Source organism: Dreissena polymorpha, chromosome 4 (assembly GCF_020536995.1).
Source record: "Dreissena polymorpha isolate Duluth1 chromosome 4, UMN_Dpol_1.0, whole genome shotgun sequence".
NCBI lineage: Eukaryota > Metazoa > Mollusca > Bivalvia > Myida > Dreissenidae > Dreissena > Dreissena polymorpha.
Window position 1 is genome coordinate 86,468,241 of NC_068358.1, and position 27,815 is coordinate 86,496,055.

General features: G+C 36.4%; 1 protein-coding gene across 9 annotated transcripts in view; it reads right to left on the minus strand.

The window, feature by feature from the left end:
- Positions 1-27,815, minus strand: part of LOC127879450 (arf-GAP with Rho-GAP domain, ANK repeat and PH domain-containing protein 1-like) — a 194,743-nt gene that overhangs the window by 118,228 nt on the left and 48,700 nt on the right. For 5 of the 9 annotated variants that reach the window (XM_052426286.1, XM_052426285.1, XM_052426278.1 and 2 more), the window contains 7 exons: positions 26,306-26,384; positions 24,536-24,598; positions 19,204-19,248; positions 14,317-14,355; positions 2,417-2,492; positions 1,641-1,708; positions 129-185 (listed from right to left, as the gene is read on the minus strand). In XM_052426286.1, the coding sequence (XP_052282246.1) occupies positions 129-185; positions 1,641-1,708; positions 2,417-2,492; positions 14,317-14,355; positions 19,204-19,248; positions 24,536-24,598; positions 26,306-26,384 (427 nt within the window). Of the gene's footprint in view, positions 1-128; positions 186-1,640; positions 1,709-2,416; positions 2,493-14,316; positions 14,356-19,203; positions 19,249-22,234; positions 22,280-24,535; positions 24,599-26,305; positions 26,385-27,815 lie in introns of all 9 variants that reach the window. The other 4 variants (XM_052426282.1, XM_052426279.1, XM_052426280.1 and 1 more) reach the window with 4 other exon arrangements.

A 27,815-nucleotide genomic window follows, 5' to 3' on the forward strand; every position in this document is an offset into this window, starting at 1 on the left:
AAACAAATAGGTGAACTAAAGTATGTTTTAAAAACTGGTCAAATATTTTATGTCATAAAGCAAAATCAATATGCACTAACAAAAATCACCTTGTGTTATTGTCTTATAACACTTTAATGAACTAATACCTCTATGTCTGGATTTGCCATTTCTCCACCCTTTTCCACTACATTATTTCCTTTGTTCTGAAATAATCAAACCAGGCATTTTTTATAATAGCTCCTTTATGTTATGTCCTCCAAATGGTGTAATTTTTTCTCGTGAAAAGTCAACATTCTTTGTACTATGCACTTGGTTTTATTTTGGTTAGCGTTCATGAGTAAACAGCTATAGTGTAAATATATTTATAGCGGTCTTATTTATCAGTTCAACTTAATTTCAATACAAAAACTAACACGACTATTGCCAAGCAATATATGTCCCCTACCGGTTCCACCATTGTCAGAATTTATTTTATTTTTTTATTTACTTTTTTGACATAGAAACCAGAATTTTTGACATAGGAACAAAATGAAATGAGATGCATAATGTCCATATTGCCATCTATCCATATTTCAAGTTTCATGAAAAAATATTCAGAACTTTGAAAGTTATCGCAGGATCCAGAAAAGTGTGACAGACTCACAGACTGACTGACTGACGGACACATAGAGCGCAAACCATTAGTCCCCTCGGTAGGTAGGGGACAAAAATATATTCAACATTTCATTTCTGAGATAAATTCATGCCTATTTGACCAGTGTCGTGTAATTGTGCTGAAGGAGATCAAATTTGAGACACACCTCATTGCAGAGCTCCAGATAAGGGTCGTATTTTCGTAATTACGAATTATTTTCAAGTCCGTTACGTATTTATTTTAAAATCTTGTCGTACTATTAAGAATTACAAAATCAAGTTAGGAATATTATTTTTACATCGGTTCATATCGATTTTTATTGAGTTCTTTTCGCGTATTAAAGATTTTTGCGGTGCTTATATAGAATGGTTATCGGGTTTGTTTAACAAAGCGCATTTTTTCCAATAAAAGCGGCGTATACAGTCTATCTGTCAAAAAACAATGGCGGCGCCTAGACAGCGTCCTAAAAAACTGCAAAGCGTCCAAAAACACGCTTTTAACATATTGTACGCAAAGTGAGTCGAAGTTAAATGTTTAAAAAGACATTATAGAAAAGATCTTATACGATGTTGTATGTTCAGTTGCCGACACAGTCGGAAAAGCTAAACAAAAACGCGACACGACGGGTCCAAACTTAAACACACAAAAAAACATTGAACGAGTGGAAGGGACAAGTCCTGTGGCTAATCGTTGAAAAGATTGAAGGGGAGAACTGTTTTAATTGTGAAATATGTAAAAATTCATCTAAGGCATGCAATCTAAGCACAGTTTGGGCATATGAAGGTATTTGAAAAATAAAATTGTATAATACTGAAAAGACACTGTTGAACTCGTATAAATAAAGTTGCTAATATGTTTATTTTGAAAAAAAATTTGCATGAAAATAACCATTATTATTTATTTTTAGGTCATTTAGAAAAAATAAGAATTATTTTCCAAAACTTAGTAGTAACCTTAAGAATAAAATTTCAGAGTTAAGAATTCTTTTTGAAAATCTGGTAGTAATTTAAGAATTTCACAAAACCTTATCTGGAGCTCTGTCATTGGCTAGAATGGATTCCATAAGGGTACTGGACCACATCTTGCAGTCATCTGTAACAGACAGAGAATTAATACATTAAAACCTTTCATCTGGATACATTGAAAGCTTTCACCTGGATACATTAAAAGCTTTCACCTGGATACATTAAAAGCTTTCATCTGGATACATTAAAAGCTTTCACACTTTCATCTGGATACATTAAAAGCTTTCATCTGATATCCACATATGATATCAAGTCTCACTCTGGGCCACCTGGCTTTTATGGGTGCCTGTAAAGTGTAGTACCAGATGAGCTTGTGCATTCCCCACAGGCTAATCAGGGACAACACTTTCTAACTTAATTGGATTTTCAGTTAAAAAAGACTTCCTTTAAACAAAAAATTCCACTTGTGAGGTACTAAGCCCTGTTTTCCAAGAGCAAAGACCAGAATTTTGAAAGAATATTGGTTTTCCCTTAAGTGATGATTTTAAAGCATAAAAAATTATGGTCAAAAGTTGATACACAATCGCAGCCCAGCCTTCCACTTGAACTTTATGAGAATGTAAAGAATATTTACATTTTGAAGATTGTTAAGTCCTCTTTGAGTAAGCTTTGTGTTTTTAAATTACAAATCATTTATATTTTGAACTACAATTACACAATTATATTATTAAATTATCAACCTTATATTTGCCTTTTAAACTTCCATAGCCATATTTTTGTATTGTTAACACTTCACTATGTTTCCAACCAAAATCAAAATTAACCAAAAACTCACCCAGATTGTCAGTAGCAAACAGGAAGGTTCTGTTGGTACATTGGAGTCTGAACTTGTACTGCCGGGCATTGCTTGGCTAAAAACCAAGAATGCATAATGTTTAATAATCATTTGCTTGAAACAAAAAAATCATTTTAACGAAATGTTTTAAGTTAAGTATGCATTTGAGCAGTGCATTTTAAAGAGCATATAAACAAAATGCTATGTCATATTCCTTCAGAGGAAGAATTGTCAGCACCGATTCATGGACCAATCCAAAAATAGGTCAAGCTCAAGGTCAAAATGTGGTCATGTGACATGGATATGTTTTGAGTGTCTATAGATAATATCTCTACAAGTATCAAAGCTTTAATTGTAGAAAGCTGCTTCCATGTTAGACGGAACAACTTGTTTTGGGTTAACAAATAATTTAGACCTTATAAATTAGTCTTGGTCCAAAAGTAGGTCAATTTCAAGAACAAAATCAGGTCAGGTGATGTGGGTGCATTGAAAAAAATTCAAAGACATAATCCAAGCAAGTATTAAATATTTGGAGAAAGCATTATTTATGTTAAAACAATACACATTACTTTTGTTTAACCAAAATTTTGGACCTTCTAAATTAGTCATAGTCCAAAGTAGGTCACTGTCAAGGTCAAAATAGGGTCAGGTTATGTGGTAGTGTTGATAAAGTTTAAAGACATATTCAATGCAATTGTCAAAGCTATGTAGAAAATATTATTCGGTTTGACAAAATATGTGTCATTTAGGGTTAACCTCATATCTCCTGGCATCTGCATATGCTGGGGTGGAGGCGAAATAAAAAAATAAATCTTAATCCTACTTTCATACTGTATATCATGTTATTTCAATTTACATGTTCCTGGCATGTATACATGTTAGACCACAAAAAGCCACTTCATTGAATCAAGCAGGCAACATTTTAAACACAAGAGGGCCTGAAAGGCCCAAAGTCACTCACCGGAGATAACAAGATATTATTGGGACAAATCTTCTGACCAAGTTTCACAAAGATCGGAAAATAAATGTGGCCTCTAGAGTGTTAACAAGGTTTTACTATAGCCATATAAGGAACAAGAGGGCCATGATGGCCCTGAATCGCTCACCTGACTCATTAAGATCAGATGAAAACTATGACCTCTATTGTCTACACAATGTTTTTCTATGATTTGACCTAGTGACCTAGTTCCTGACTCTAGATGACCCAAATACAATCCCAATCCAGATTTCATCAAGATAAACATTCTGACCAAAGTTCATAAATATTGGATGAAAACTGTGACCTCTATTGTCAACACAAGGTTTTTCTATTTATTTGACCTAGATTTTTACCCCAGATGACCCAAATACAATCCCACCCAGATTTCATCAAGAATTCTGACCAAATTTCATAAAGGTTGGATGAAAACTGTGATCTCTAATGTCTACACAAGGTTTTTCTATTATTTGACCTAGTGACCTAGTTTTTGACCCCAGATAACCCAAATAAAATCCCAACCCAGATTTCATCAAGATAAACATTCTGACCGAATTTCATAAAGATTGGATGAAAACTGTGACCTCTATTGTCTACAGAAGGTTGTTCTATTATTTGACCTAGTGACCTTGTTTTTGACCCCAGATGACCCAAATACAATCCCAAACCGGATTTCATCAAGATAAACATTTTGACCAAATTTCATCAAGATTGGATGCAAACTGTGACCTCTACTGTCTACACAAACAAATTGTTGACGGACGGACGCACGGACACACGCAGGCACGCACAACTGACGCCAGACATCACACGATCACATAAGCTCACCGTGTCACTTCATGACAGGTGACCTAAAAATATGTGTCAGAGATAAACATGAACAGTTGTGGTTAAAATCCCATACAAACAAGGGCTGTTTGTAAAACATGCATGCCCCCCTATATGGGCTATAAGTTTTAGTAGCAGCCATTGTGTGAATACGTTTTTTGTCACTGTGAATGGTGGTGGTGGTGGTGGTGGTGGTGTAGTAGTAGTTGTAGTAGTAGTAGTAGTAGTAGTAGTAGTAGTAGTAGTAGTAGTAGTAGTAGTAGTAGTAATAGTAGTTGTGGTAGTAGTAGTAGTAGTAGTAGTAGTAGTAGTAGTAGTAGTAGTAGTAGTAGTAGTAGCAGTAGCAGTAGCAGAAGCAGTAGCAGCATTACAAGACCAATACTTAAGAATGATCAAATGGGAAAAGGTAACCTAGCACTGGCAGTAAATATGGGGCTCATTTACAGGTCAGATTTGGAATCTCTGCTGTAAAATGAGATTTTGAATGAATTAAAGGGAGGCAAATCTGTAATAAAAAGAACATGCATAAACCGTAGTTGTTTCCCTTGTTTGAACCATGCTAAATCCTTACAAGTTTGGAAAGAATTGGATGAAAAATTTGGACTTTATTGCATAAACACTATTTTCTCAATTCAAGGGGAGGTAATTCTGTACTTCATGGACCAATAATGCTCATTTTTTGTAGGGTTCGTGTCCTCATTGATATAAAGACACTGTGCAAATTTGGAAAGGATCGGACAAAAAATGTGGAAGATTTTTGAAAGTTTTCACAAAATAGGCAAAAACGAATAAACATGCAAAGTTCAACGAGCTCCTGCGGCCATGTTTTTTGACGAATCAAATTTCTTTGAACAACTTTTTCAGGGGAGCCTTCAAATGTCATCCCTGTGAAATTTTTTGAAAATCTGATGAGCGGTTTCTGACAAGAAGATTTTTTAAGGTTTTTACCATATATGGTCATGGTGGCCATCTTGGTTATGTGATCAATTTTTTTTTAACAATTCTTTTGTCCCATGACCTAGGGATGCTCCACATGAAATTTAGTTGAAATTGGCTCAATGGTTTAGTAGAAGAAGATGTTTACAAATTGTTTACAGACAGACAGACAGACAGACAGACAGACAGACAGACAGACAGACAGACAGACAGACAGACAGACGGACGGACGGACGCCGGACGGTGAGTGATCACAATAGCTCACCCCGAGCTATCGCTCAGGTGAGCTAAAAATGCCCCACCCCCTGGCAGCCATGTTTTTCAATCAACCAGCATCATTTTTGAACTCCTACAAGATATTATTGGGATGAATCTTCTGACCGAGTTTCATGAAGATCAGACTAATTGTGGCCTCTAGAGTGTTAACAAGATTTTACTATAGCCATATAAGGAAAATAGCCCCGCCCCCGTGGTGGCCATGTTTTTCAACCAACCAGCATCATTTTTGAACTCCTACAAGATATTATTGGGATGAATCTTCTGACCGAGTTTCATGAAGATCCAACTATAAATGTGGCCTCTAGAGTGTTAACAAGATTTTACTATAGCCTTATATAGCCATAATAGGAAAAATGCCCCACCCCTTGGTGGCCATGTTTTTCATGCAAACGTAACCATTTTGAACTTATCCAAGATATCATTAAGACAAATCTTCTGTCCATATTTCATCAAGATTGGACAATAAATGTGGCCTCTAGAATGTTAACAAGGTTTTACTCTATATAGCCATATAAGGAAAAATGCCCCGCCCCCTGGCTGCCATGTTTTTTAACCAACCGCCATCATTTTCGAACTCGTCCAAAATATCATTGGGATGAATCTTCTGACCAAGTTTAATGAAGATTGGACAATAAATGTGGCCTCTAGATTGTTAACAAGATTTTACTATAGCCATATATAGCCATATAAGGAAAACTGCCCCGCCCCTTGGTAGCAATGTTTTTCAAGCAAAGGTTACCATTTTTGAACTCATCCAAGATATCAGTGGGACAAATCTTCTGAGCAAGTTTCATGAAGATTGGAAAATAATTGTTGCCTCTAGAGTGTTAACAAGGTTTCACAATAGCCATATAAGGAAAAATGCCCCGCCCGCTGGTGGCCATGTTTTTCAACCAACCGGCATCATTTTCGAACTCGTCCAAGATATTATTAGGATAAATCTTCTGACCAAGTTTCATGAAGATCAGACAATAAATGTGGCCTCTAGAGTGTTAACAAGATTTTACTATAGCCATATATAGCCATATTAGGAAAAATGCCCCGCCTCTTGGCAGCTATGTTTTTCAAGCAAACGTAACCGTTTTCGAACTCATCCAAGATATCATTGAGACCAATCTTCTGACCAAATTTAATGAAGATTGGACAATAAATGTGGCCTCTAGAGCGTTAACAAGTCAAATGTTGACGCCGCACAACGCACGACGGACAAAAGGGGATCACAAAAGCTCACCATGAGCACGTTGTGCTCAGGTGAGCTAACAATTTAAAATTAAACCCAGGCTTATGTTATTATTATTATTAAAATAAATATTGTTATTACTTTTGTTAGCAGAAGTACTAGCAGTGGTACTAGCAGAAATACTAGATATATACTAAATGTTTTTTATTTTTTACACAAAAGAAGGTTATCAAACATGTATTTCATTTACATTTGGGAACTACCGGTCAAATTATTTAACCTTTTAAGAGCAATATTTTGAGCTATTGCCCATATTTGGCCTAAAGGCTGTGGGGCCACAGTTCAAAATAACGCACTCCCTACTTTTGAGAAAACAATAAGACTGAACATGTATGTTAATAAAATATCTGTATAATTGTTATGTAATGTGGAATGTTTTAAGAATGGAGTTTTTTCTTGTTTGGTTTAAGTATTGACATCACATCATTTTTTTTCTGTTACAATGTAACAATTTTTCCAGTTGTCCAATCTGACTTTTTTAAGGAAGTGTCAAAATCCAACTAACACACTATTTGTGTTAAATATGAATCATTAAATACCACATTTTCATGAAGCTGAAGCCACATCATTGATTGTATACAAAACAACGAATAATTTGATTATAACGAATTTGAAATAAAAAAATAATATTAAAGAACAGTGTGATATCAGCAGCATACTAGAATGAGCAATTTATAATGAAATACATTTAGCCATGCAATTAATACAGGCAGCAAACATAAGCAATTAATGATTAGCATGCAACATTCTACAAAATAATCCAATAATGAACACTCCTAGCTTTACCACAGCAAGAGAGAAAATCACACATTTTTATGATCTCTTGTAAAACAAAGCACAATATTTTTAAAAGCAAACTAACTCATACACAGTTGTTACTTCAAAAGGAAATTGACTGAACAGTAACAACAAAATCAAGATATAATGGATACAAAAGAAGTATTAACAAGCAAATTCCTTGCATTGATATCCCCCGCCAATATACTTCTGGACACAAAAAGTTGTCTGCACGGATGGACAACGCCAACGTGCATCATCCTCTTATCCATATATATACTCCTACCAAGTTTCAATAAAATCCGTCAAAGCACCTCCAAGATATGGCTCCAGACACAAAACAGCATTTTTTCATTTTTATCAAGATACAAAGGGCCATAACTCCGTTATTAACAGATAGTGCACAATGCCATTTGGCGTGCATCATCCTCTTATCCATATATACACTCATACCAGGTTTCAATGAAATCCGCCAAAGCACTTCAAAGATATTGCTCCGGACACAAAAAGCCGGACGGACAACGCCAAAACAATATCCCTCCGCCTATGGCCGGGGATAAAAATCAGAATATCCTATAAAATAGCACAGCATAATATAACACATCTAAGTAACAAATGAAATAGATTGTAAAGGTAGGATATAATGTAAAATATATCAGCATTTGCAGTCCACACAGGCTTACAGTACAGCCAACGCGGAGCAAACATAATTCGCGATCCCCGGCGGCAAGGCGCAACGAGTCGATGTCGAGTCGGCCGTTGAAGCCGCGTCAGCATGCGGCGGGAAAGGCGCATTTCGCCGCGAAGCTTCGCATCTGTCCGCCGAGACATGCCGAGGCAAGCCGCGGTCCGCGACATGACGCAGAGTCGATGCGCATTTTCAAATCAAAATCTTTTTTAAATGATTAGTTAGTCAAAGAAATTTAAAAGAACAATTATAATAATATTTAAAATCATAATTAAATTAATGCGTGTGGATTCAAAATAGATAAACGAGTCAATAAAAAAACATGCTGTTGTTTTGTTTTAGTGATTGCATTCCCGTTTCTTAAGAAATTGATGTCATCTGGATACAAATAATTATTTTAAAAGAATGCAAATAAAAACAAGGGACAAAATCGTCACAAAACCAGGTTTTCATTGTGAAAAAAAATCTGATTAAGGGAGACAACTCAAACTGAACTTTTGAAATGAACAAACAAAATTAACCCCCTTTGTAAGTTTGTTTCAAAATAAATCTATTTTAAGTTGTGGTGACCTTGACATTGGAGATATTGACGTGATTCTTTCGTGCGACACACCGTCCCATGATGGTGAACAAATGTGCCAAATAATTGTAAAATCTCACAATGAATGACATAGTTATGGCCCAGACAAGCTCATTTATTGCCAATTTTGACCTTTGAACTCAAAGTGTGACCTTAACCTTGGAGATATCGACGTAATTATTTCGCGCGACACACCGTCCAATGATGGTGAACAAATGTGCCAAATGATTTTAAAATATGACAATGAACGACATAGTTATGGCCCGGACAAGCTTGTTCCGCCCGCCCGCCAGCCAGCCCGCCAGCCAGCCCGCAAGCCAGCCCGCCAGCCAGCCAGCCAGCCCGCCCGCATTCGCCAATCTAATAACCAGTTTTTTCCTTCGGAAAACCTGGTTAATTTTCCTTCGGAAAACCTGGTTAAAAATCGAATTTATAAAAACACTAGAAATGGCGCGGCAGAGGCCGACGCGTATCCCCACGCCGAATGTTTGACCTAGGTGTGCCCCAGGGTTGGTAATGGGGCCATGCATAGCTGAGATTGACCGTATTGTCATAAGAGAAGTTCATCATCAATTAGAAGTGAATTGGTGTAGAAATGAAGAAGTTATAGTAAAAGGCAATTTTGGGTGGGTGTGACATATGTGGGCAGGGCGCCCCAGGGTTGGTAATTGTGCCATGCATAGTTGAGATTTACCGTATTGTCATAAGAGAAGTTCAGTATCAATTTGAAGTGAATCGGTGTAGAAATGAAGAAATTATAGTAAAAGGCAATTTTGGGTGGGTGTGGTCTATGTGGGCGGGGCGCCCCAGGGTTGGTAATGGGGCCATGCATAGTTGAGATTGACTGTATTGTCATAAGAGAAGTTCAATATCAATTTGAAGTGAATCGGTGTAGAAATAAAGAAATTATAGTAAAGGCAATTTTGGGTGGGTGTGGTCTATGTGGGCGGGGCCCCAGGGTTGGTTATGGGGCCATGCATAGTTGAGATTGACCCTAATGTCATAAGAGAAGTTCAGTATCAATTTGAAGTGAATCCGTGTAGAAATGAAAAAATTATAGTAAATGGAATTTTTTGGTGGGTGTGACCTATGTGGGCGGGCGCCCCAGGGTTGGGATTGGGGCCATGCATAGTTGAGATTGACCCTAATGTCATAACAAAAGTTCAGTATCAATTTGAAGTGAATCCGTGTAGAAATGAAAAAATTATAGTAAATGGAAATTTTTGGTGGGTGTGGCCTATGTGGGCGGGGCGCCCCAGGGTTGGGAATGGGGCCATGCATGGTTGAGATTGACCGTATTGTCATAAGAGAGGTCCAGTATCAATTTGAAGTGAATCGGTGTAGAAATAAAGAAGTAAATGTAAAATAACCTAAAAAAATGAGTGATAATTTGTGACGCGGCCCCACCCCAACCGCTATAACTTTTGACCCAGGGGTCAGATCAAAATTCCAAATAGTGCAGGGTCGCACATATGCCCATAGCTACCATGTGTGTAAGTTTCAAGGTTCTAGTGCTTTTAGTGTAGGAGGAGATAGTGGCCAGGACGGACGGATAGACAGACAGACAGACAGACAGACGGACGGACGGACGGCGGAGATAACCACAATATCCCCACCTTTTTTTAAAAAAGCGTGGGGATAAAAATACGATTATCACGGGCATGTATTAATTAATTATTTTTAGAATCGACTAAAGTACTTTAAGTTACTTTGTGTGTGTTTATTGCGCCTTATGATAATTGTCTTTATATTAAATGACCAACAAACACATTTGTTTTGGGTTTAATTTTTACGACAACATGTATTAGCATATAAGCATATTTAATGTGTCTGTCCAAGTTAGTTTGTTTCCAGCCCGTAGTGTATGTTTTTACACATAAACAATGTCACGTGTCATGTTTTGGCACATACGAGTGGTCAAGGCTCCAGCAGATGGTGGAATCATATATAAGTGCATAATGTTTTTGCTATTATATTTTAGCTGAGACAATTAGCAGTTTGAAGCCACATCAATAACCTACACTTAATTATCAGCTTATTATAACTATTGTTTGACTATGCGTATATAAAGTAGTTTCATTTTGTTTATATTATACAGTTGATATCTCTAATCATTACCCGATATTCCAGTTTTAAAGCAAATTCCGGTAAAAATTTACGATAAAAGTGCTCAAGACACACACACATTCGCAATTATTCTTAAGTATCAAATACATTTTGGCATTTGTTACTATTTAAAGATGTGATGAAATAACGTCCAATCAGGGTGTTTTTTTTTCCTTTGAACACGCATAAATCGCCTGACGTGATGTACATGTTTTAATACAACACAAAATACACCCAAACTTTCCATGCGATGTTCTACATGTCTGCATAATTTTCGCGCGCTTTTTATGGAGACTAAGGATATTTTAGCACTGTTTATTTGACGCTAGAATTTGTTAATGTCGCATTAGCATTAAAATTCGGAAGCGTGTTTCGGATTACAAATTTAATAAAGCTCATTTCAGAATCGAACGAAACATTAACATTGTGCGTAATTTATTCAACGATAATTGGTTTAATCGCATTACGTGCCACATCGCTTATTAAAACGTGAAAATAATAAATATGAAAGTAGCGTAAATCTAGGTTTCTATGCTACACAAATGTACATGTAGGTGTATATCTTTTCACTCAATCCCCCGCGTACGTATGCGGCAGATTTACTCCGCGAAAGTTTGAGAGGTTAAAACAGACTCGGTGTCATCGTGCGGATCGATGCCAAGTGCCTCGGCGATACGCAGCATGAACATTCGACACGGCTGCTGCGTAATAAATTTCTGGCCGTCGCGTGGCCGCAGATTATGTTTGTTCCGCGTTGGCTGTACTGTATTTATAACAACACAATTAAATCACCAACATAATTAATTGGGTTTAAGACAAGTTTTTAAAAAGAAAGATTACCTTAAATGAATAAAATATTATCCTTGATAAGTACACACAGATTTCACAGACTGATTTCACACTGCACTTAGGACTTTTACTTTCATGCATTTTGCCAGATTTTCCCACAACAAGCCTCATATGACCTGTGTCATGCCAAAATGTGTCATATGCCATATGGAACAAGTATACAGCCAGATAAGCCTTCGCACTTGCTCAGTTTGGGCATGAGCTACCCTGTTCACTAATGACTATCCTGTTCACTAATGACACCACGCAACCTTGCATTGCTTAACAGCACTGAGCGTAGCTCCTTACCAGACTGTAAGATTACACAGTCATGTCTGGAGCTACACTTGCAGCCTTTGGCACTAGACCCATTTTGGCATGACATGGGTCATATTTATTTGGTAATAAAGGTTACAGGACAATTTTACCAGTTTTCAAAATATTGAAAAGCAAAATTGGCCCAAAGATGCATTTTAGTTGTTCAATAAACATAATCAGCCTGTGATGAATCATATCCTTAATTTTTCAATTGATAGGATATTATTCAACATGAGTATTTAATTGATAATTTCCTTCATTTCATCCATTTTTCCAACTTCAATTGCTACTTTAATTCCAAAAACTGTGTATTCAATGTCATCTAGGAAATGGGTTGAAGGGCCTATCACCTTTTCTTTATATAGTCAGTTTGTGAAAGGTAATCAAGCAATTAAAAATGTCAAAACAACACTACAGAAACAATATTGGTATTATACCATAGATTTGACATGACCCTTATTTATATAATGTGAATAGTTGAAGCGATAGTAAATAAAGAAAATAAATATAATAAAATTATTGATATAGTCGCCTATATATTTATATTCATGCTTTTAAAAAAATTCCGGATAGAATTCTTCATGAACCAAAGGCTCAAAGTTAGTTACAGCCTAAGGTCAGTAAGCTGTGAGGTTGGACTTTATAACAAATATTGTGTTCATGGTCAAAATTATTATGTTTTGTGTAATTATGTGACACCAATTTTGTACAAGGTCAATAATTGTCTACTGTTGCTGCTTGAAACACTGAGACTAAGACTCAATGGGAATGAATTAGTTGGCTTCTTTCATTGCTAGTATACAAACACTTAAATGAAAGGTAAAATATAATAATACAATATATATTTAAGAGTTTAAATAATTATCTTTTATTCATTATTTAAAAAAACAAGTATCGTTGAAAACAATGGATGCTCCCCGATGATGCGCTTATTCAATCTATGGGTAAATAACCACATAAAAAAATCTATTATTAGCGTCGGTGACCTTGACCCCAAATGGCATCAAGCATCATCAAAAGGTAGAGGTCCATGCAAGTTACCTACATGCCAAATATAAAAGCGATTGGTAAAGTATTGAAGGCGCTATGAGAAATGGTAGCAAAAGTGTTATGGAAGGAAATCTATTATTAGCATCGGTGACATTGACCTCAGTGACCTCAAACCTCATCAAAAGGTAGAGGTCCATGCAAGGTACCTACATGACAAATATGAGGCGATTGGTAAAGTATTGAAGGCGCTATGAAAAACGGTAGCAAAAGTGTGACGGATGGAAGTCTATTATTAGCCTCGGTGACATTGACCTTGACCCCAGTGACCTCAACAACAGGTAGAGGTCCATGCAAGGTACCTACATGCCAAATATGAAAGCGATTGGTAAAGTATTGAAGGCGCTATGAGAAACGGTAGCAAAAGTGTGACGGAAGGAAGTCTATTATTAGCCTCGGTGACCTTGACCTTAACTACAGTCACCTCAAACCTCATCAAAAGGTAGAGGTCCATGCAAGGTACCAACATGCCAAATATGAAAGCGATTGGTAAAGTATTGAAGGCGCTATGAGAAACGATAGCAAAAGTGTGACGGAAGGAAGTAAGGAAGTATGGAAGTAAGGAAGTAAGGAAGTAAGGAAGGACAAACTGGCAACTATATGCTCCGCCAAAATTTTATTTCGGGGAGCATAAAAAGAGAATCCAAAGGAAAAATAAAATCCATGACATTCAGTTTACAAGACCTACAGTATCTTGATCCACTGTACCATTACAGTCTGATGTAAATGCTATGGCCCTGTTTGTATGCATCCCTTTGACATCAAGAAATGTGTTTGTCAGAAACACTATGTCCCCTTCTGCGCCGCTTTGATTTATTTTATTTTATTTTATCATTTGGCAGGTTCAGATAATTATCTCCCTTTAAAGCTTATTACTTCCCTTGAATTTGTTTTTTTTGACCTTTGACCTTGAAGGATGAGCTTGACCTTTCACCACTCAAAATGTGTAGCTCCTTGTACACATGCATGCCAAATATGAAGTTGCTAACTTCAATATTGCAAAAGTTATGGCAAAATGTTCAAGTTGGAGCAAACAAACAAACCAACCAACCAACCAACAGACAGGGCAAAAACAATATGTCCCCCACTATAATGGTGGGGGACATAATAAAAAGCTAATTTTTTCAATCATGTCCTCTATTTTTGTCATTTTTCCTTTAAGACAATATCAAATGCCAGGGGAGAATAAATGAGGGCCAAGTTAGATCTATCGTATAACCAACAGGAACCAAAACTGAAAAGCAATTATGGCAGACATTTTTACTAAAAAGCAATTTGCATATTATAAAGCACTTACTTTCTTTCCATTAACTAGACTTTTACGAATATGGCTTTCCTAGGTAGACACAAAAATAAGAATCAGTACTAGCCGAGTAGCAGACTTATTTACATTAGACTGAGCCATGTCTTAACCCTTTCCCACTCAGAGGCAAAAGTGAAAATGGCTAGTATTGGCAAACAGAATGAAAATAGAACAGCCTGCGAGTAACTGGCAGTCTGTTCAGGTTTTATGCTGTTTGCTGAACATCTGTATTTAAGGGCTGGAAATGAAGCCTTTGCAATTTGATCATAGTAAAAAAGGTCTTTAATAAAATTAATTTTTTAAGGGACTACAAAAACTTAAAAATATGTATCTAAATGGTAAATGGTTAACTCTTTAAAAAAGCTGTTAAGCTGATAAACTACTGTGAACTTCTAGGTGATAAGAATTCCACAGGAAGCAAACACATCTCCTTCTGGGAAAACAGGGTTAAATGCTTGTATGTAAAGTGTCATCACTAATTAGCCTGATGTCGCCTGAACTGGATTTTTGCACAAAGTCATCTTTTAAACATAAAATTCCATAAACGTGGAAATTGTCATACCTCATTAGCTTATACGGACTGCACAGGCTAATCTGGGATAAAACATTACAGACATGCATTAAACCCAGTTTTCTTCGAGAGGCGCTCAGTTGTTTTGCAAAGCTGTGAGAAGTATTTGCCTTAGGTACATGACTTTGTATGTCAGTCAATTGATACGCACAATATATCGCCCAATTGGTGCACGAAGGTAACATGATATCGAATTTAGAAGGCACATGGTACCTTTTTGCACCAATTTGGCGAATTATTTGATGCATAAACATGAACAAAATAATCTTGTGCTTTTGCATATTCTAAGTAAAACAGGAACATAGATTGAAACGTTTATCAGTTCTAACATGTCTGTGAATAAAGGGATTCAGTCAGAAGTCATCAGAAACAAAGGCACAAAGAACATTGACATCGTCTTTTGATATCAAGGTATGATATGCCACAATGAATTAAAACATAATATATTTCAGAATAAAAGAAAATGGCAATATCTCTTAAAATAAATGGGAAAGCAAACAGTTTGCTACAGTGATAGCAAACAAATACAGTAACCTTCATAAGATAGAGTACAAGAGAAAATATTACTATGATTTATATAACAATAAATACTTCATAAAATATTTCATATTGCATAGAATAATGATCTGTGGAAAAAAAAACAGATTCGAGAAACCAAAATAACGTTTGGAGTGAAATTGTTACATGATATATTTAAAATTCTACCCAAAGTCTTGTATTGCTATTAAAATGACCATACACTCTATAATTGCTATTACACTTGTATACACAAAAACAAGATCACTATAAAAATGTGAACAGCAGGAATGAGACCAACAACATCACCTGATTTAAAGTGACCCAAACAATCACATGTGGAACAACAAACCTTCAACAGGAATGTTCACAACTGGGTCATTATTACTGGAGCAAATATGGAAGGCTCTAGGAGAAGTGCCCCCCCGGAGAACTGCCCCCCCAAAGATTTTTCACTGGGCGGAGAACTGCCCCCTCACTGTTTTTGTATAGGGTGGAGAACTGCCCCCCTGCTGATTAATAAGGGGCGGAGAACTGCCCCCCCTGTCAGAAATGATGACCCGGAGAAGTGCCCCCTAATTAAAGAAATAGCGGTGATATATAAAGCGAGTATTATAATGACAATAACGCCAGTAACTTTCTTGCTATTATGTATGGAAATTGAGTGAAATTTCAAAAGTAATATAAAGTTGTACAAGTAATAAAAGTTATAAAACGGCATAAAATAACTACCTCGACATGGACGTCGTCACGTCGCCAACTTTATAATCACGTGATTTTCGTCAATGTGAACAAAGAAAAACAAATAACTTTTTGCTAATAAAAAGTTTTCGCGGCTGAATTATTTGATATTTTCCCCGTAATAAAAACAAACAATTAGCATGCAATTTAATCCATCCTTATGCCAGCTGAAAACAATAATTTATTTGTTTGTTTTCGCCAATTACGGATTTGGACGGTTCAATATAATAAACCCGTATGCGGCTTTATTCAAAGCTAACAAGTTCTTAACAATTAAGGTCGGTCCGGTCTACCAATTAAAAGATTAAAAGATCGCGGTACTTATCGTTAACGGTAACACGTTCTCTGCCTGCCTTATTAGCTGCTAATTAAAGCAACTGTTACCGATTTTGTTTGTTTGGCATGTCGACATGATCTGCTCAAAATGCAAACTGCGGACGACTCGACGGTCTGGCGATGCTACCGACGGATAATGTGCTAGAAGACATGAATTTACTAAACAACATAAATAAATTGCTTATAAATTCAACTTCACTTCACTTTTTTCTTCGAGTCAGCTAAATTATTGCCTTTGCCTTGCCTATTAATTTACTTTTTTATATGTCAATTAACTTTTTTTTCATGGGTCAATACTATCTTTATAATGTAAATTAATTCCGATGTAACTTTTCCTCCATAAGTACCGAGTTGCACGTCTATATTTAGTTGCAACACATTGCCAGTATTAACACGCACGCGTTTCCTGTGTGGATCTCGACTATGTTTCGCGCTCTTATTAAAACACGACTTTTACAAGGCATTCATGTATAGTGAGTGGTGCAGATGCGTACCAAGGGCCTTAAACAGTATTATCACATGCCTCTAGACAATTTGTGTTATTCAGTTCGATAAATGGTAATATACTTGTACTGAAATTAAATTGTTACCGGATAAAATGTGTACGGCGATAACGTAAAATTACCCGTAAGTATTGTTTTCACTACGTAACTAATAACTAATATGACACCGGGGGGCAGTTCTCCGCCCCTACAGATTTGATGGGGGGGAAGATATCCGCCTACTAAATTCCGACAGGGGGGCAGTTCTCCGCCCCTACCGATTTGATGGGGGGGCACCTCTCCGCCACCTTTAAAATAAGGGGGCAGTTCTCCGGGGGGCAGTTCTCCGGGGGGGCACTTCTCCGGATACCAATATGGAAGCATTGAATTAAGGAAATCATCAGATTTCTTTATTTTCTTTGCATCTAGCACAACATAGTCCTAAGGATATAAATGATTCCTGTGTAATGTCTTAAATGAACATAGTTATACAACAGAAACATTTATAAACAGAAATAAGCAAATATCTTTTTTTTAAAGTTACTGGTACACAAGTTAGTAGTGAGGCATTTTAAATGTTACCTAGTTTGGACACATAAACTAATGTAACTCATGAATTAATGATAAGACACTTAAATTATAAGTATCTCGTTAATTTATCAATCTCTTTTTTGTTTGTGAATTGATTTTAGCGTGTGTTTCACATGTTTCTATGCACAGGCTAATCAAGTACAACACTTAACATCCAAAATGAATTTTGGCTTAGAAGGGACTTTCTTTAAAAGAACAAGAGCTGTCACCATAGGATGACATATGCCCCTTATAAACACTTTGATAGAAGTTATGAGCATTTTGCGAAACCTAAACGCAGATTTCGAAACCTAAACGCGGACCCTAAGTTCAAGGTCAAGGTCTCTGGGGTTAAAATTGGTTTGCTTATGGAAAGGCCTTGTCCATATACACATGCATACCAAATATGAAGGTTATATCTAAAGGGACATAGAAGTTATGAGCATTTTTCAAAACCTAAACACAGATTTCGAAACCTTAACACAGACCCTTAGTTCAAGGTCAAGGTCACAGGGGTGAAAATTTGTGTGCGTATGGAAAGGCCATGTCCATATACACATGCATACCAAATATAAGGGTTATATCTCAAGGGACATAGAAGTTATGAGCATTTTTCGAAACCTAAACGCGGACCCTAAGTTCAATGTCAAGGACACAGGGGTCAAAATGTATGTGCATATGGAAAGGTCTTGTCCATATACACATGCATACCAAATATGAAGGTTATATCTCAAGGGACATAAGTTATCAGCATTTTTTTAAACCTAAACGCAGATTTCGAAACCTAAATGCGGACCCTAAGTTCAACGTCAAGGTCACAGGGGTCAAAATTTGCGTGCGTATGGAAAGGCCTTGTCCATATACACATGCATGCCAAATATGAAATTGCTGTTTGAAGCGACATAGAAGTTATGAGCATTTTTCGAAACCTAAACCCAAAGTGTGATGGACAGACGGACAGTCCGATCACTATATGCCCTCATTCGGGGGCATAAAAATACCTTTAAAGCTGAAGTGTTGCCCCTGAAAAGCCTGTGTGGACTTCACAGGCTGAACTGGGACGACACTTTCCACACACTCACCCAGCCCCTTTTTACAAAAGTTTACTTTATATTCTAGTAAAAAATATAAGAATATAATTTATGTGTCACAGCTTTATCCTTATGAGTACAATATGACAGATTGCTGTATAATAGAACACACAACACAGTGATATTGTTACTAGGCAACAAGTAAACATGCCAACAACACAACATTGTTATACATTATTGTTATCAGTGTTTTTAATGCCATTGAGGAATACCACTAAGAACCTCTTTTTAGATAGTCATCTTGTTTTATAAGGGAGTATAACAAACATTAAAAACTAAAGAAAGCAATAAAAACACTAAAAATTACATTTGATAATTATTAAATAATTTATGTTAGTAAAAGCAATTACAACACTTTTTTAAACTTAAAAATTCTCATAATTTTGTTGGTTTTTTTATCATTAGGCAACACACATTCATTGCAAAAATGTGTGGTAAAAAATTAACATACCAACGACCTAGTAAACCTTAAGGGCCCTTTAATGACCTTAAAAACACTGCTTTGGATAAAATATACAAACATGTATGAGTTATTATAACATGATATAAATGTATGAACGGTTGGAAAACTTACGAAGATTTCACCACTCAATATCCTAGCAGAAGTTGTTTGTCCAGCCTAAATTTGAACATGAGAGGAATTAAATACAGATACAGTTTACTCCAGATCCCAATCCCATTCAGAAGCAAAGTGGAAATGGCTATGTGCTAACAGCATAAAACCAAAACAGCCTGCGAGTTACTCGCAGTATGTTCAGGTTTTATGCTGTTTGCTGCTAATCAGTATCAAAGGTTTGGAGATGAAGCCTTAAAAACTTGAATCTTGTAAGAAAGGTCTTAAATTAAAGATTCTTTCTAAAGGACTACAAATGCTTGAAAACACGTATCTAAGTTATATATAGTATCTGCAGGGACCAGCTACCGATGAATAAGTTGATAGCATACGGATACAGATATCAGGAGCATGATGGTCAATGATGATTAATTATTGTTAATTACAGTCAATGATGATCAATTATAGTCAAATAATGAACAATGATGCTTTATGATATTTAATTACTTTCGTTGACAATCAATTATGGATCATTAAAGGTTATGATGGTTTATGATGGTCAATGATGGTCGATGAAAGAAATATGTGCATTATTGGACAAAAATGCGGCTTATAATGCAACACATAAGATTGCAATAATAGCTTCATATGATTTGGCAGATACAAAATCATGAAAAAACATGTCATGGTCCAAAAACAATCGTAAACATAGATTTCTTTTTTAAAGTGATTTTAACCCTTTCAGTGCGGGAACCGAATTATGAAGGCCTTTGCAAACAGTTTGGACCCAGATGAGACGCCACAGAACGTGGCATCTCATCAGGATCCAAACTGTTTGCTATTCTGATAGTATTCTTTGAAAAAAATCGAAGAAAATGCTAATTTTAGAAATTCAGCAGACGACATTTTAGCTGAAGACAAATTACCCAGCATGCAAAGGGTTAAACACACCTGTTCTAAATATTGTTATAGCTAACAATGCCCATTGATAATCTAAAAATGAAATATGATTTGTTAACCCTTTCAGTGCCAGAACCGAATTTTAAAGGCCTTTGCAAACAGTTTGGATCCAGATGAGACGCCACAGAACGTGGCGTCTCATCTGGATCCAAACTGTTTGCTATTTTGATAGTATTCTTTGAAAAAAAATGAAGAAAATGCTTATTTTACAAATTCAGCAGACGACATTTTAGCAGACGACAAATTTCCCAGCATGCAAAGGGTTAAAACCAGGCTAGTTTGATCTATTGGAAAAATAAGAAATGAAACATATATAAAATGAGATGGACTTTAAAATTTAACATGACAGATACAATACCGTAAAACGTTGTGTATAAGGCGCACTTTTTTACCCCAAAATTTCATTTTAAAAACTTGATGCGCGTTATGCACAACTACAGCCATGCAAGGACATTTTTTCCCTGTCAGTTACCCAGTAGCGGTAATTCGCATCATTCTGTTTTCCGGTGTTTTAACTGTAACTATGTTAATAATAGTGTTATATTGACGATCTGAATAAGATGGACAAACATTATAAAGTTAACATAACATTTTCTATCTTTTTCAGGTACGTACAGAGCATTGAAATCAAATGAATTTGAAGAAGAAAATTAAAAATAAGGAAGCCATTTTTATTTAAATGTTATTGTTTTCCCACAATATTATACCCTACTGTACTAGGGTTACACAATTTATTTGGGGGCACTTGTCGATTTACAATAGTATGTCGGCAAGGTATTTCCCGATATATTTATGATTATTTTTCTTGCTTTTCAAATGTGTTAATAAAATTGATGCTGTGTTTGTTTGCACGTTTTCATACGTCTTGTCAAGATTGAGGATGTGATTATCGAGCAATTTGCGTCACCTGTCAAGTTTTGTGTAGCTGGGCTATTATCAAAACATGCAAACTGGCAAACGGCTTCACACCTCCATTGTTTGTTTATCGCCGGTAATGTCGTAATGGTGTTGAGAAGTTTGAGTCGTTAAAGTCTCCTGTCAATTATAGACACTCGAAAAGAACGCATGATATCGGCATTGGAAATAAAACGCGCGGTTGTGAATTAGTCATGCACGAATAAGCACGTGACAATACCAATCAATAATGTCAGTTTCTTAGTTATAACTAATCCATCCGTTATGTGTACTCCACGATAAAATCGTGGACAGTGACTTCGGAGACATATGATGAAAACCTTGATGGTATCCTCGTGGAAAGTGTGCATTTCATGCATAATTCATTTAAATCCAAACATTTATTATTACGCACAATATGACTAAAAAAAAAACACAAACTAGTTGTATTGTTATCGTCTTTAAAAAAAAAAATAATTGAAGCAATAAAAGAACATGTAAGATCGGCAATGTAAATAAAACGATTTTCAGTTAGGCTGCGGTACGGAATTTTCCCCCCAATTTTTTTGCTTCAAAAACTTTTTTTCCCGATGTTTTAGCTTAAAAAAGTAGATGCGCGTTATACATAAATGCGCGTTATACACAACGTTTTACGGTAACCAATAGGTTCAGTAGGATGTTATACATGTATATTGATAGAAATAAAACAACCAAGAATTTGTATTATATTTATGCCAACAAGGCAATTCATAGTGATACATGTACCAATAAAAAATTGGTTATACATGGTAAGATCAAAGAATCATCATGTGCTATAGCACACAGGCCATTCAGCACCGATCACATTGGAACCTCCCTCTGGGGAAACCGGGCTTAATGCATGTGCTAAATATGTTATCCCACATCAGCCTGCGCAGGCTCATTAGGGATGACCCTTACAACCTAAATTGAAGTTTCGTTTAGCGGAAACTTCCCTCAAACAAACAATTCTACAAAAGCGGCAAGTATTGTCCTTGATTGGCTTGTGCGGACTGCACAGGCTAATCTGGGACAATATCTTAAGCAGATGCATTAAGCCCTGATTTCCCAGACAGCAGCTGATTATATTGCTGCAGACCAAAGATATATATGACATTCTTGTGCAAAGACTATAACATCACAGGCAATCTGTATTTGCTCTTAGAGATTCTTTACTCACTCGTCTTTCATCTCTTACATGAGCAGCCGCAACCATGTCTTTTAGCTTAAGTTGAAACATATTCATACACTATTCATGAATTAATCATGGAATTATATATATATTTAATATAAAATAATCAGCCTCTATTCCTTTTCCACCAGAGCTCGAATTCACCAGCCCATTGACTTCAGTATAAAGCATAGATGATAAACCAAGAACCAAAATGTCTTACTTCAGAATTTACATTTTGCAGGGTAGCTGCATGTCTCTGTCGTGAGCACACAACAATACAGAATACATTCTATAAAGAACATTACAGTTTTAAGAACATTGTTTATTCTTTGACTTCATACTAAGAATAGGCTGGTTAATTCGGGCCTTGATCAAAACAAAACATCTGTCCAAAAGTATGTAGAAATTGGTTGGCATACATGTATGATAATATAATACTAAGCTACATGTATTGTGGTATCAATCCTTTGTTTGGTTTTTGTTTTCAACATACATCTTACGTAAAGGTGTCTACCATTTATTGTTATTTTTCTTTTTTATCCTAGAGTTTTTATAAAAGTGTTTTTTTATCTTCCATTACATTATAATAGAATAAACAAAATGTCACAAATACCAAAATTTGTAAATAGCCTTTTATAAAAATGCCTGAAGTAGACACCGTGAAATAAAATGATTTTGAAGTGCATACTAAAATACCAAACCATTAGCAACTGTCAATGAATTACTAGAGTGCTAAACACACATGGTATAAACAAGCCATGAGATGTGTTGGAAATCATTTTGACTGTATGTGCACTGAGGTTATATAAGAAATCCCTGGGTTGAGTTGTTTATAGGAGCCTTGCTCTGACAAAATGGAGTTTAATGCATAAGTGTAAAGTGTTGTCCCAGATTAGCCCACGCAGTCTGCACTGGCTTATCAGGGATGACAATTTCCACTTAAATGGGATTTTTTTTTGCCATGAAGAGACTTCCCTTAAACAAAAAATTGTATAAAAACAAAAAGTAATTTCCCATATAACTACCAATGCTGACTACACAGGCTTTGCATTTATAAGGAAATGCATAAAGCATGTTTTTTTCAGACTCAACTCATATAGTTTATTCCATGAAGGCGAATGTTGAACCTAAAGGAGCTAGTCAAAGCCAGGAATTAGACCAGTAGCTAATTGTATAAATCTGGATAACTCTTATCAAGCTGATAAGTTTTGGTTATTTTTAATTTTAGGATATGTCTTTGGTTAGTGATTGTATACAAAATAGTTATCCGAAACAGGTGCATGTTTTGGGCAAGTTTTGGATAAGATTTAGCCAAGCTATATGACTTCAGTTATTTTTATCGGAAAAAAGTAATGTTTTTGATTAGCTTAACTTATCCATATTTATACAATTGTCCGCAGGTGACCATTCCAATATTCACAACTGAGTTATCACTCATACACCAGAAGTACACTCAGGAGTGACCTCACAATTTGACATTTTGACTTTTAAACAAGTGATGTGTTTGTCAATAACTCCGTATGTGCCTCCGTAGCTCAATGGATAAGGCGCTTGCGTTGCAATCCAGAGGTCCCGGGTTCGATCCAGGGTCGGGGCACATACATGCCAGTCATGTTTCAGCGGAATGCTGACTGACAAATAAAGGCTTAGCCAGGCATTAAGACGTTTTTTTTAAAATAACACAATGCCCCCTACTGCGTGGCTTTGATTTATTTTTTAAATATTTTTATCATTTGGCAGGTACAGATAATTATCTCCCTTTAAAGCTTATTACTTCCCTTGGATTTGTTTTTTTGACCTTTGACCTTGAAGGATGACCTTGACCTTTCATCCACTCAAAATGTGCACCTCCATGAGATACACATGCATGCCAAATATTAAGTTGCTATATGAAGCGACTTAGAAGTTATGAGCATTTTTCGAAACCTAAACACAAGTGTGATGGAAAGACGGACAGTTCGATCACTATATGCCCTCCTTCGGGGGCATAAAAATCAACGCTAAATGATAATCAAATTTGAACTTACTAACCATGAATTATTGAAAATGCCTCTGTATTATTTGCTGATTGAAATGATTTTGTGCAAAGCAATATTATTCCATAAATATAAGAAAAGCACAGAAAATCTTAAATGTATAACATTTCACCATGACAAATGCCTGACACTAAAGCAACATTTAAACAAAAACACATTAATGGTTCTTGCTACATTAAAGCAAATTTATAAGCATTTCTGTTAGTGCATGGTCAATGCAATGGTGACATGGATAAAACTGTATAAAAAATTGTAATGACAATATTCTTACCCTGACATCAATTTCCACATTCTTCATACACGAAAGAGGTACAATTCTCTTAGAAACCTGGTCCTAAAAAATGTGTAATTTTGTGCAATAAACACAATAAGAATTAAATATTAATAATAATATCATTAAAAATAGTAACAAGAGCACCGCATAACTGGTGCCAACGCTCGCCTGCGAAAGCTTGTCAGAATTTATTTATTTTATTTTTTTTAGGTCACAGTGACCTTGACCTTTGACCTAGTGACCCAAAACTTGGTGGGACGTGTAAAACTCATCAAGGTGCATCTACATATGAAGTTTCAAAGTTGTAGGTGGAAGCACTTTGATTTTAGAGCCAATGTTAAGGTTTTAGCAGGACACCTACGGCGGACGGCGAGCTGGCTATGACAATACCTCAGGTTTTCTCCAAAAACAGCCGAGCTAACAAGGGCTGTTTGTAAAACATGCATGCCCCCCCCCCCCATATGGGCTCTTCGTTGTAGTGACAGCCATTGTGTGAATATGTTTTTTGTCACTGTGACCTTGACCTTTGACCTAGTGACCTGAAAATCAATAGGGGTCATCTGCGAGTCATGATCTATCTACCTATCAAGTTTCATGATCCTAGGTATATGCGTTCTTCAGTTATCATCCGGAAACCATTTTACTATTTCGGGTCACCGTGAACTTGACCTTTGACCTAGTGACCTCAAAATTGATAGGGGTCATCTGCAAGTCATGATCAATGTACTAATGAAGTTTCATGATCCTAGGCATAAGCGTTCTTTAGTTATCATCCAGAAACCATTTTATTATTTCGGGTCGCCATGACTTTGACCTTTGACCTAGTGACCTCAAAATCAAAAGGGGTCATCTGCAAGTCATGATCAATGTATGTACTATGAAGTTTCATGATCGTAGCCATTAGCGTTCTTGAGTTATCATCCAGAAACCATTTTACTATTTCAGGTCACCGTGACCTTTACTTTGATATAGTGACCTGAAAATCAATAGGGGTCAACTGCGAGTCATGATCAATCTACCTATCAAGTTTCATGATCCTAGACATAAGCGTTCTTGAGTTATCATCCGGAAACGATTTTACTATTTCGGGTCACCGTGACCTTGACCTTTGACCTAGTGACCTCAAAATCAATAGGGGTCATCTCTGAGTCACGATCAATGTACCTATGAAGTTTCATGATCCTAGACATAAGCGTTCTTGAGTTATCATCCGGAAACCATTTTACTATTTCAGGTCATCGTGACCTTGACCTTTGACCTAGTGACCTGAAAATCAATAGGGGTCATCTGCCAGCCATTATCAATCTACCTACAAAGTTTCATGATCCCAGGCAGAAGCGTTCTTGAGTTATCATCCGGAAACCATTTTACTATTTCGGGTCACCGTGACCTTGACCTTTGACCTAGTGACCTCAAAATCAATAGGGGTCATCTGCGAGTCATTATCAATGTACCTATGAAGTTTCATGATCCTAGACGCAAGCGTTCTTAAGTTATCATCCAAAAACCACATGGTGGACGGACCGACCAACAGACCGACATGAGCAAAGCTATATACCCTCTCTTCTTCGAAGGGGGGCATAATAATAATTAAATACTAAGAATTGTTCGTTTAATTCTATTTTTCTCCTATTCCAAAAACAACTACTAAAACTGCTGCTTCTACTGTTGCTACTGCTACTTCTTTTGCTACTACTACTGTTTTTAAAGCCTCTATAACGCTCAAAATCAATGAAAATATTAGATTCAAATACTTGTTGTACATACTTTTGCACTTGAGAAATATCTCAAAGTCTTCCCATCAAAGATCACCCAACGTTTCTGCCAACCTCTGTTACGCTGGACCCTGCAATTGCAAGAAAAGCATTAAGCCAGCAATTCCTGTAAGCCAGCAATTCCAGTAAGCCAGCAATTCCAGTAAGCCAGCAATTCCATTAAGCCAGCAATTCCATACTTACACACAAATTACTGTGGACACAAACATGTAAATGTAAAAGGGTCTTTTTCACAGATTTTGGCAGATATTGAAGTTTGTCATTAAATGCTTTATATTGATATATATATAAACATTGGATCTAAAATGCTCCAGTAAACAAGAGGGCCTGAAAGGGAAAGGCCCAAAGTCGCTCACCTGAGATAACAAGATATTGTTGGGACAAATCTTCTGACCAAGTTTCATGAGTGTTAACAAAGTTTTACTATAGCCATATAAGGAAAAATGCCCCGCCCCGGTGGCCATGTTTTTTAGGCAAACATAATTATTTTCAAACTCATCCAAGATATCATTGAGACCAATCTTCTGACCAAATTTCATGAAGATTGGACAATAAATGTGGCCTCAAGAGTGTTAACAAGGTTTTACTATAGCCATATCTAGCCATATAAGGAAAAATGCCTCGCCCCTGGTGGCCATGTTTTTAAAGAAACCAAAACCATTTTCGAACTCATCCAAGATATCATTGGGACAAATCTTCTAACCAACTTTCATGATGATCAGAAAATAAATGTGACCTCTAGAGTGTTAACAAGGCTTTACTATAGCAATATAAGGAAAATGCCTTGCCCCCATGGTGGCCATGTTTTTCAACCAACCAGCATAATTTTTTAACTTTTCCAAGATATCATTAGGTAGTGTTTTTCCCAGGCCATTTTAGCGTGGCGAAAAGCCACGCCGCCCTCCCGGATCGCCACGCTGCCCTTTTTAAAGGCAAATTTCGCCACGCGCCCTTTTTTTCAAAGGCAAATTTCGCCACGAAATTTGCCTTACGATCTAACTTGGTCCGCAAAATCAGCTTCCTTGATTGTCTGTGACACTCCGACTGTGCTTGATTTACTCGAGAGGCGTCAACGTCTAATCGACTATATTTAATTGAGCAGATTTAATCTATAACAGTGCGCGATTAGGTCTTACTGGCTGCCCCAAAGCTGTGAATTAGTCATGCGTGAATAACCCCGTGTCAGTATCAATCGATAATGCCGGAGGCTATGTTATACCAAGCGCACTTTTCGCTCGGCAATGTGTACTCCTCCACGATATAATCATTACTTCGGAGACATTTGATGAAAAACTCGATGTTATTCTTGTGGCAATTGTGCTTTGCATGCATTATTCAGTTATATCAAAACATATTTTTTTACGCATAATTACTTTTAAATTCACAAACAAATTTATTCTTTATCGATTTCGTCTTTAAGATAATAAGATCTAATTATTGAAATAATTACCGAGACGTATACCAATTTAACAAAATACTAATCGCGTATATGATTTAACGTT